The sequence below is a fragment of the Lactuca virosa genome, chromosome 1 (genome assembly GCF_052849685.1).
Source record: "Lactuca virosa cultivar CGN04683 chromosome 1, Lactuca_virosa_CGN04683_v6, whole genome shotgun sequence".
In the NCBI taxonomy this organism is placed as follows: Eukaryota; Viridiplantae; Streptophyta; class Magnoliopsida; order Asterales; family Asteraceae; genus Lactuca; species Lactuca virosa.
This window is the reverse complement of record NC_136426.1, coordinates 302,992,110-303,004,250: the sequence shown is the minus strand read 5'-3', so window position 1 is coordinate 303,004,250 and position 12,141 is coordinate 302,992,110. Positions and strand designations below refer to the sequence as shown.

The 12,141-nt window shown below is 37.5% G+C and overlaps 1 protein-coding gene across 1 annotated transcript; it reads left to right on the top strand.

Moving 5' to 3' along the window:
- Positions 1–2,239: 2,239 nt before the first annotated feature.
- LOC145130817 (cysteine-rich receptor-like protein kinase 19) lies at positions 2,240–4,986 on the top strand. The gene is made up of 7 exons (XM_079065580.1): positions 2,240–3,041; positions 3,153–3,263; positions 3,340–3,482; positions 3,565–3,775; positions 3,872–4,112; positions 4,198–4,348; positions 4,480–4,986. The coding sequence occupies exons 1-7, from the start codon at positions 2,240–2,242 to the stop codon at positions 4,819–4,821; spliced, it is 2,001 nt and encodes a 666-aa protein (XP_078921706.1). The 3' UTR covers positions 4,822–4,986.
- The last annotated feature ends 7,155 nt before the right edge of the window (positions 4,987–12,141 follow it).

Below are 12,141 nucleotides of genomic sequence, written 5' to 3'. Positions count from 1 at the left end.
GATGAGTCAGAAGATTGCTAAGGTCACTTAGCGGGAGATTGTTGATACATGAAAAGTGACTCATTTGGCAATCCGAAGTGAACCAATTTCAAAATGAGAAGTGTTTTGAGATGATGCAGATTCTGAAATGAAGATCTGACTGAGACACATCATTTTCATACTTGTCATATGAGTCTGTAATGTGCATTAAATGTTCCTAGTATTAGTTTGTCACTTAGTAGTTGTTTTATTATTATATACTACATGGGACAAGATCAATAGATGCGGCTTTGTCACTCTTTTGATCTTCAGTTGTCTTTTAGTTCATGCACTTTAGCAGATTTGTCTTATTTTCCATTCCTTATCTATTTAAGGAATTGTAAGTATAGTGTTACATATAGGAGTGCATCATTCTCTTTCACATTAATACCAAGAATCATTCAGTCAAATCACTATGTTTTAAGTTCTTATTGTTCTTAAATTACTTTACATTGTTCATACTTATTAATCATTCATATCTTGAACACTTTGTTGAATATCTCTATTCTGAGACAAGACTGGACTTGACTGTATCTTCATTAGCTGCAGATAGTGATCTTAAGTTAATTTAGGGTTTGTGTTTTCAAACCTTGTCTGCACAGATCGTTCTTGCTTTTACACTTAATTGTATTAAATTCTCCATTAACATCAATAAAAATTCACATAATCTTTCTTTTTCCTTTGCTTTGTTCAATCGGTTTCCTATGTTGCAACCACATTTTTTACAAGTGCTTTGTGGTTTTGGTGAAACCAATTCAATCTCAGACCATACCCCACACAAATTGGTGTAATATGTTGAAACAGACATACCTTCTTGATGAGTGTAAGTGAGAGATTGTTTTAGTTCATATGCCCTTGGTGCACTATCTTTTTTGAATCTCTCTTGAAGGCCTGACCATATTTCTGCTAGAGTGATGGCATAATTTGCGCTAGTTCCGACGTTTTTCTCCACAGCCTTCCTCAAAAATCCTTTCACGATTGTGTTGCATCACATTCAGGGCATGTAGTTAGTCGAGGTATCTTCTTGTTTCTTGATAGCCCCGTCGATGAATCAAAGTTTGTTTTTGGCAACGAGGAAATTTAACATCTCTTGTGACCAGTTGTAGTTATTATATGTGAGGAGATCATTGACTTGCATTTGTCTTCTGTAATTGGAGGCATGAATGTAGTATGAAGAGTTTATGTGAATGGCATTGCCATTATCTTTGTTGGAGGACGATTCTGGTTGTCCGGTCATGATGAAGCTGTCGGGTATGTACTATGAGTCGGATCTCTAAGAACCGTTCTGATAGCATAAAGATTTTGATAATCCGAAAGCTTAATAATATCATTCATCTCAAGGGTGTAAATACAGGAGAAGAAAAGTTAATAAAATGAAACAAAAGATAAAGACTAACTAAGTACTTAATCTAGATAAACTAGGGACACTTGGAGGACAAGGAGACTTGGACCACACACAAGAATGGTCGATTTTCATTAATTTTTTTTTTGCATAACTGCTTAATTAGTGACATTTTGTTTGTCTCTAACAATAAATATTTTATTGACCACTTTGTTCGTCACAGTAGTCAATAATAACATAACCAAAATCAATAAAAATTTTGTGGTCACTTAAATATTCACGTCGCTAATTGTATAAAATAACGACGACTTTCGTTGATTACTGACTACATTTAGTTTCCAAATATGACCAATATATTTTAGTCACCAATCTAGTTTTATCCAATTCATTAAATTTTATTAAGAAAACTGCGCTTCCTTTTTTCTTAATGTTTTATTCAAATTTATTATATTAATGTAATGGCAAATCTAATATATTCAATGTTATTAATACAAAAGGCTAATATTGTGCGGTATAATTAAAATGTAAATGGAGCGGTATAATTAAAGTGTAAATGGACCACGTATTATTTTTTGTCCTTGCATTGGTTTTAATGGTGGTGTAGCTACGTTAAAAATATATAGGTTGACTACGTACCATGGCTGGTTTGAAGGCTTCCACTCCACTCCTTTTTTCTCATGGTCCTCCACATTTTTGGTTCATCTCTACAGTTGCATACAAATCACGTAATATGGCCATGAGGGTATCACACATTTACTTCATCGACTTCCTACACATTGAATTTTTCAACGCTACTTATGATTCAGAAGTCAAAGTTGTTGACAAATGAGTTGCCTTATATACAGCTGCACACATTATTTCGCACAAAGATAAACAGTAATGGCTTCTGTGAATTGGGTATTAGTTATAACTGAGTTTTTTATTCTTTCACATCTTGTTGGTCTCACCATTACCCATGCAGATTCTCGGTGCGGAAAACTAGGAAACTTTACCCAGAACAGTGCATATGAAAAGAACCTGAATGATGCGTTATTGGCTCTTGCAGAAGCACCCACCGGAAATAGTTTCTTTTCAAGATCTTCAAATTCTTCACAAGACAATGAGTCAAGCACAGCTTATGCCATCGCAATATGCCCCGGAGACATTCAAAATGATACCTGTCTTGGCTGTGTGAGGGGTGCACCCAATCGGCTAAAACTGGAATGTCCTAACCAAAAGAAAGCCACAGCTTGGTATTATCGTACCTGTATTCTCAGCTACTCCAATAGCAGCTTTGACATACGTGATGGCTATGAGGAAGACGTTCTATCCTTTCCAGCAAGGTATATCCCTAATTGGGATTTAGTCGTTGAGACCCTAATGAACTTGTTGAAACAGTTACTCGATACAGCAGCTACTGATGGTTACAATCAAACATTTTACTTTGAAAGCGCCAGTTTACCAAGTTCTCGGGGAGATATTGAAGTGACTATGCAATGCATTCCGACTATATCTCTCAACAAATGTGAAGAGTGTTTGGTTAACGCTACTGAGTATCTACTAGCATCGTATAATGGAAGTACTGACGGATTAGTTTACTACAGATACTCATGTTTGATAAGATACATAATAGATCTTGTTAACACTGTGGATCAATCATCACCAATGCCACCAACAAATTTGCCATCAATTCCACCTCCAGGTTCATTCTGACATTCCTTGTTAATATTTATTCTTTGATGAAATTTATATAATAGTTTAGTGGTGCACAAAAAGTTTGTGGCATGTTGATATTTGATATATATCCTTGAAGGGAAAAATAGATCAAAGGTCATCGTTCCAGTAGTAGCAGTGGCAACAGTAACATTGGCCATCTCGACCTTCTTTATTTGCCTAAAGGTTCGAAGGATCGGCAGTAAAAAAGGTAAACAAGATTTAACAAGTAGAATATCACTATATACAATCACCCATCAAGGAGTGCAATAACAATCTTTGTGTAGAGGAAGAGGAAGAACTGTTTGAAGGATCAGATGATGACACTGGCGAAATTATTTACTTCAGACTAAACAAAATTCAAGCCGCTACTCGTAATTTCTCGGATGCAAATAAGCTTGGAGAAGGTGGATTTGGTTCTGTTTATTGGGTAATAACCAAAACTATATCCATATACACTGGTTTCTTTTCTTTAGCTAGTTTAAATTTATCAGACGTATTATTAATCGCAGGGAATCCTCTCTGATGGTAAAAAGATAGCAGTGAAAAGACTTTCCCAAAACTCAAGTCAAGGAATGAAAGAATTCAAAACAGAAGTAAAACTAATAATAACGCTACAACACAAAAATTTGGTGAAGCTTTTGGGTTGTTGTATGAAAGGGAAGGAAAGGCTCCTTGTTTATGAATACATGTCTAACAGTAGCCTTGATAAGTATCTTTTTGGTTTGTTCTCCAACCCTTTCTGCATTTCTCTTTTTTTATAGACCTTGTTAACGTTATGTATTTAATTATGTGTAACTTAGTTTACTTTTATGATAGAAGATCCTAAAAAAGCAAAAGAACTGGACTGGGCTAAGCGTGTCAACATAGTGAATGGAATAGCAAAGGGTCTTCGTTATCTTCATGAGGACTCTCGACTCAAAATCATTCATAGAGACCTCAAAGCTAGCAATGTTCTATTAGATGACGATCTGAACCCAAAAATATCAGATTTTGGCACTGCGAGAATTTTTGGATCTAATCAAATTGAAGCTAATACTAACAGAGTTGTTGGAACCTAGTAAGCCAGATATACAGTTTATAGAAATTAATATATTCAGTTATTTAGGTTAACTGAATTAAAGTTTGTTGTGAACCTTGGACAGTGGATACATGGCACCTGAGTATGCAATGGAGGGGTTGTTCTCAATCAAATCTGATGTGTATAGTTTTGGTGTTCTTCTGCTTGAAATTATTTCTGGGAAAAGGAACAGCAGGTTGTTCTACGAAGAGCATGATCAAAACCTTCTCTACTATGTAAGCCAAATTATTATCATTACTGTCTTCTACTTTTCATTTCAATTAGAAGATTTTCTATTTAAGAATTCTCACTTTTTCAAGAAGTGGCTAATTTCTAACAATGGACCATATTACTTTGACAATTCAAGGCATGGATGTTATGGGAAGAAGGAAAAGGAGAGCAACTGATAGATGAAAATATGGATGATGATTGTCCTGTCGATGAGGGTCTCAAATGGATGCGTATTGCTCTACTATGCGTTGAAGAAGATCCAAATGATCGTCCCACTATGTCTTCGGTCGTTTTTATGCTTGAAGGTGAATGGAAATTTCTTTCTGATCCTAAACCACCCATGTCATTCGGCCAATTTATCACCTTTGATAACTTTTCGTCAACTTGGAATGGCGATGAATTTGGGCTTTATTCAGCTAATGAAACTCAGACAGGGAAATCTTCAGAAAGTAGAGGCATCGGTGATCGGGGTGTGTAATGAATGTACTGCCGTTTTTATTCTTTTGTATAGATATAGAATGTAGTGTGTTCAGCATGCATTGAATATATTCATCTCATACAAAAAAATCTCCTGAAGTAATGTCCTAGCTATAGGTATAGATTTGTATTTCAATTATTGTATCCTAATTTGTCTATGGTATATGTTGGGTCACATTTGTCTCAAGCAAGCCACTTGTCCAATTCGTTACAATTGTTTGGATCACAACAACTACAACATTTTTTGTTAGTTTACTGTCACAAAATTAGTTAGAAGGGTAGTTTAGTTTTTTGTTAATAAAGTTTGTCAGAAGATATTTGAAATTAGTTTTCTCTTTCTTTCATAGCAGTAAACAATTAAGATGAAATCATTTCAAATTATGTTACTTTCTCTCGAAGTTCATACACTACAACATGGTATCAAACTATGGTCCTCTCTTCGATCTTGATTTTTTTCTTCATTTCAATCACATCTTCTCTCTTGGATCTTGATTTTCATCATTTCAATTGCATCCTATTCATCTTCTTAGCAATCATTTCTTCATCCAACACTACTGATTCGATTGCATATCATACAGTTAGTGTTTCGAGTCCATTTTTCATTGGATTTTCAGACAATCCTAGTTTTGTTCTCGTTTCAACACTCTTCAATGGCATCATCCCGAAAGCACTCCATGTTGATTTCCTTATCTGCTAAAGACAAAATTGGTTTTGTTGATGGTACATGAAACTTCCCGAAATTTTAAAACCAAAAATTTTGTTTTCATAATAATAAAACCATCAACCAAACATGTTCATAAAACCATAAAAGGAAAATCAGAGTACGTCAATCAATCATCCCAATACAACAAAGTCAAATAAGGTGGAAATTATGGTGTGTGCGATGTGATCATTCCGAGCTCTTCACCTTGGATCCGGAAGTACCTAAAACATAAACCAAAAACCGTAAGCACGAAGCTTAGTGAGTTCCCCAAAATACCTCATACCATAGATATCAAACATACAATGGGTCATGCCCAACAACCAACGGGCCCCGCCCAATATCGAGCCCTGCTCGAAACAGATTTGTTTGTATCATGTGATGGGCCCCACCAAATTCACCCATCAGGCCCCGCCCGGCATACATACAATACATACACACATGCACAGTCACACACATACAACTAGCATACATATAAACATAATCTATGGGTCGACATTGGTGTCTTCGTGTGACAACCGTCAAAACTCAGGTTAGAACTCAACTAGAACCTTGTGACTTCCATGCGTGCACATAACTTGGTTTTATATGCAACAAGTTGAGCTAGATCACAACTTAGTAGATCCCTCGGAACAAGTGGTGTAACTTTGCTTGTATTAAGCAGTCATGTTGATATGTGAATACTCCAACTAGGTTGTAAAGTGCCAAAGTTCAATCTCAAAACTAAACACAAAACCATGTTCTATAGATCACGACTCAAGGGTAAGTTAAATACCCTAACTTATTAATCGGAACATATGAGATGCTTAACTAGTTTAAGTACTTAGCAAACTCAATTTAATTAATCATAATTTGATTTAATTACAAGTTGGAAATAATATCCACATATCATAATTTGAATTATGAGCCAAAAATATAATCCAATCATTGTCTAAACCTACATTCATATATGAACCTTTATTTCATTTATTTGAAATATAAATATTTGATTTTATAAAAATCAATTCATAAGTTATCAGTTTGATTACTTAATTCAAGATAGTACAAGTTTAAGAACTTATTTTTAAAAACAAAATACCAAAATAAAAACCAAAAAATAAACTCTTAGAAGATTGCAAAAATACCTAGAATTTTTATAAAAACTAAAAACCATTTTATAAAAATTGTAAAGAGGCAATATTTAAAAATGTTACAACCATTATGAAGCCTCATAAAGCCTTTTTTTCCCCAAAAATTCGGCCATACCAACCCCTCTACACTCCTTATCTCTCTCTCTCTCTCTCTCTCTCTCTCTCTCTCTCTTACTCTTACTCACTCACTCATTATTGCTCCTTTATGCAAAATCCCGATGTCAGATTTTGCATGTCAATGTGATATGTAACAACCCAAATTTAAAAAAAAAATTCATTTTTAATTAACCAAAATACTTTCCACAAATCCTGAAATCCCAAATACAATTGTTTTCAAATTCGTAACAACAATTTTATTTCAAAACATAGGAGTGTCCCATAATAACGCCTGAGAGAGAGTGCACGCCGCGCCATCAAGCGTTGCCCTATCCCTTGGGCTCAGATGTACATGAAACAATTCCATAAATTGTAAGCTAATGCTTAGTGAGTCCCCCAGAGCAGACCCCACACACAATCCACATAACATATATCAAATTAGCTATAAAGCTACATATATCAAATAAGCCATGCATACAAAATATAAGGAAGCCATGGAAACCCTCCAGGGTCTTACACCTAGTGCCACTGGAACCCCCACGTCGTCTTAATTACCTGCCATGGGATCCCCCACATGGTCTTCCTACCATGGGAACCCCCGCATGGTCTTCTCTACCAAGCAAATACAATGAAAACTAAACACACAATTATATACTAAGATGCCATGGAAACCCTCCAAGGTCTTGTACCAAATCCCACGGGAACCCCCTGGGGTCTTCCATACAAATGTCATACTAACATAACGTATAGTCAATCGATAATCCACATATCATAAAATGGGCCGGCCTCTGTGCCTTAGACCCATTAGTATGGTGAGAAGACTCACCTCCCGAATGTTGAACTGACAAGCTAAGATCAGATATATCCCACGCACTGCTCCTCCTTAACCGCCTATAATCAACATGTGATTAACTTGTCAAAAACGCATAAATACCCTTAAAGCCAACCCTGGTCAAAGTGAAGGTCAACAGTCGATATTGACCTTAACTTGTTGAGTGCATCCTGATAACTCGTCGAGTTCCTCCCGAGTCCATTCCACTGAATCCTATGTCAACTCGCCGAGTCACCTAAGTGACTCATCGAGTTCATCAAATGTCTAGAAAACTGAAAGTTAATGGAATCCCAAAAACCTAATCCTTCACTGCACTCATTCTGAATCTCAAAAACGGGTAAAGACTACCCGACTCGTCGACTCAACTAAGGGACTCGACGAGTTCCTTCAGTCGTTGTTGTGTTCAGCTCTTTTTAATGGGATCTAAGGTCCCAAACTTCAGCTCCACCCTTTCCTAGTGTAGCTACCACATAAAGTTGCAAACTTTACGTGCATGCAAGGCCTCACAAGGATAAAACATCATAACTAAGCTCCCTACAACGTTTTTGTGCATGTAAAGGGTCTAAGATGGATGAAGAGAGCAACTTTATGTCATTGGGGACCTAGAGAGGTCTAAATTAGGAACCATATCCTTGTGATAAGTCCAGATCCGAGTATGACTCCATTTTGCACCAATTGCCATTTACTTCTAAGAAAAGGGATCTAATCAACTAGAGATCAAGGTAACGAGTTTATATCTCAAGATGGTGGCCAATAAAGAGTAGATGTCAGATCTACTGCTTCTCTCCTTGCTCCTTCTTCTTCAAGCTCTAAAATCCTTCACAAACACACCAAAATTGCTCACAATAGATCTCTCTCTCACTCAAGAAGGTTCAAGGTCCAACTAGGGTTTTCTCTGGCTAATAGGGTGGTAAGGGAGGCCCCAAGAAGTGTATTATGTTCTTTAAATAGGGTGCAAACCCTAAAAATTAGGGTTTTCCTTTATAGCGCCTACTCATCGAGTCGGGGCCTTCTGACTCATCGAGTAGGATTGAAAATCTGCGTCCTCATAATAACTTCTACTCGGCGAGTTGGAGCTCCCCAACTCGCCGAGTCCATGCACAAAACTTTAAAACTTAGATAAATTAAATAATACATGGAACAGGTGTTACAAATCTCCCCCACTTGAACTAGACTTCGTCCTCGAAGTCTGCTTGCCTAAATAAGTTCGGGTAGTGGTCTCGCATCTCGTCCTCCGTCTCCCATGTCCATTCGGAGCCCCTTTCGGTACTGCCATTGCACCTTTACCATCTTCACTTCCTTGTTCCGAAGAACCTTGGTCTTCCTATCTAGAATCGCAACAGGCCTCTCGATGTAGTTCAGGCTCTCATCCACCTGAATGTCTCCTAGACAGAAGAATGTGGCCTCTTCTGTGACACACTTCTGAAGCTGTGACACATGGAAAGTGTTGTGAATCTGGCTAAGCTCATCCGACAGATCCAAGCGATAGGCCACCTTGCCCACCTAGGTCGTAATCCTGAACGATCTAATATATCGGGGCCCTAGCTTGCCCCTCTTCCGAAACCTTATGAATCGCTTCAATGGCGACACCTTTAGTAGCACAAAGTCGCCCACCTGGAACTCAAGATCAGATCGCCGTCGGTCAGCATAACTTTTCTAAAGACTCTGCGCGACCTGCAGCCGGTCGCGCACCTGCTGAATCACGTCGTAGTCCTGAGTACTACCTCAGTGCTCCCTATGACCCGATTTCCAACCTCGCCCCAACAAACCGGGGTCCTACATCTCCTACCATATTGCATCTCAAACGGGGGTCGGTCGATACTGGCATGGTAACTGTTGTTGTATGAAAACTCTGCCAACGGGAGATATGTATCCCAACTCCCTCCAAAATCCAACACGCATGCCCGAAGCATATCCTCAAGTGTCTAGATCGTCCTCTCGCTCTCGCCATTGGTCTGGGGTGGTACGTCGTGCTATGTGACATCCCTAATTTTCTCGGCCAGAAAAGACTGATTTTGTTTATACTTTTTATAATAAAATCAGAGTAATCCTTCAAAAGGTGTTGCAGAATTTGTCCCCAAAACAAAATATGATAAAAATTTATCAAAGCATTTCTTAAATAAATGTATTTTTCATTTCATCACAAAACTCGGGATGTCCACATCGATACAGACCAAAAGCATAAACAGTATAATATAGGTCTTACAACAGATATTTATATCTACTGGCCTATAATCCAAAATCTTTCGTCATTGTCCAACTATGCTCTTGTTTCAGCACCTGCAATATAAAAAGCTGAGTGGGTCAGGCTTGGAAGCCTGGTGAGCATATAGGGTTTTCAAGCCACAAATAATAATAAATTTATTTAATTCATCAACCAAAAATAAATTTATTAATTTCATCAACCAACAATATCCCTGATTACCCGTTCCCGTTATCCTCACTTTACGTCCCTAAACACTTATCATAAGGGACCTAGCCTAAGGATCATCATCGGGGTAACAACACTGCTTAAGAGATACTCTGCAGTTTCTTAAGGTTCCACCCTAAGAATCCTCTATCATTCACTCATTCATTCTAAAGGATTGGCCTAAGGAATAGGCATAATGTCCATTGTTGCTGTTAGATGCATTTTATATGCATCTTCTAGCACAATTTCCTACGTATTTCATTATAAAAGCTAACTAATTCCCGATTATTCTTATGTATTTCGTGTTTCATGATAATTTTGAAGAATGTCCGTACTACTCACGTTTGTTATGACTTTTCAGCCCCATTTGGAGCACATGGATGATTGCGCAAGTTCAGGATGCGTTTGTGGATGCTTAGGAGTTTAATTGGAGTCTAGACCAAGGAAGGATACCGGGAAATGATCAAGAACTGCTTGGAAGGAGGAACGACAATCAAAAGAGCCAAAAGAAGTAACTTGCGATCGTATCTTCTATCCTTGCGATCGCAGGTATGTCCTTGCGATCGCAGGTTGCCGTCGAGGTTTTGTCGAGCCAAAAAATTCATCATTTGAGAAAAAGAGAAACTTGCGATCGCAGGTTGTGCCCTTGCGATCGCAGGTTGGTCAATTTGCGTCGAAATAGCAACGTACTTCATTAAAAAATCCTGTGACGCATTTTTGGGTGATACATGCGATCGCAGGTATGCCCATTGCGATCGCAAGTACGTCGTTTTGACAGCTAGACGTATAAATACTGCCCCATACTCTTCCAGTAACCCTAATTGGCGATTATTGGCGATTCAGAGGCGATTTTCAGAGGTTTTCAAGTGAAGAACGCAGATCTAAAGGAGACGATTCGATTTTTATTCATAGTTTAGTAAGATTTATCGTTTAGATTCTATTTCCACTGTTTGTAATCCGTTTTTAGCCATGTCCGGCTAAAAACTCAGATTTCAGTTTTGCAAGACGTAACCTTTTCGTATGATTAATCATTAAGCACTATGTTTGACTATGATTACTATTTAGTTTGATCAATTATGTGTTAAATTGAATGTCTGATTTTGATTTCAGTTTCTGTTGGCCACTTAAATTGTTTGTGAATCATTCTAGTCATCTAATTATTTAGATCCGTAATTGTCTAGACAAATTAGTAAAAAAATACAAGTATTAGATTAATTCTTAGATTAGGGTTAAGTCTGATATGAATTGATCAAACAAGTTCTAACTCCTCCGAGCTTATGAGAGGTATTGAACTTTACTGGGAATTACACTGTGTCTAATGCAACTTTTCTTCGTTAATCAAGAGCTTGTTTGATTAATTTAGTAAAAAGTTAGGTTTAATTTAAAGAACTTATTTCGGTTAAACGATTTTTGTAGCAAAGGTCATTAGAGCTTGTTAATGAACTTTAGTACCAGTTTAAACAAGTGCATAGTCAATTATTGTGTTGAAGGTTAATTATATGATTAGGGGAGTCACCGCGAAACTGGAATTGCTTTCTCTTATTTGAATTTTCATCACTTTAAATTTAGTCATTTTCTTGTCATTTTCAATCTCTGTTAGTTTAATTTTCAAAAATAAACTCCCCCTTTTTATGTTTATTGCATTCATCAAGAATCAGTTCACACCTTACGCAAAGAGGTGTAAACATTAGGACGTGTCCCTGAGGATTCGACCCTGCTTACCTGTACTACCTGTTAGTGCAATAAAGCAATTATCTTATACTTTTATTTGTTTAAATCGTGTACGACAACGGTTCTAACAAATTGGCGCCGTTGCCGGGGACACGGTAAAACACTAATAGTTTTATGCCAAGATCTTCACGTAAAGGTGATCTGGTTTTTGATCCAGAGATTGAGAAGACTGCTAGGAAGCTGAAGCAGGAGGCAGAAATCCAGAAGCAACAAGCAGGAATCTCAGCCTCCCCCCCCCCTCACATTCCAAAACACCCACACCATAAGGCACTCCCTTGTGGAATGAATCTGAAACCTCATTTCAACCTTTCCCAAAAGCACCACCTACCTCACCAATTAATAGCCCGTTCCAAACCTACTCCCCACCCCCTTCAGACGAACCCGAACTCACAGACTCTTATGAAACTGAAACTGAATTCACC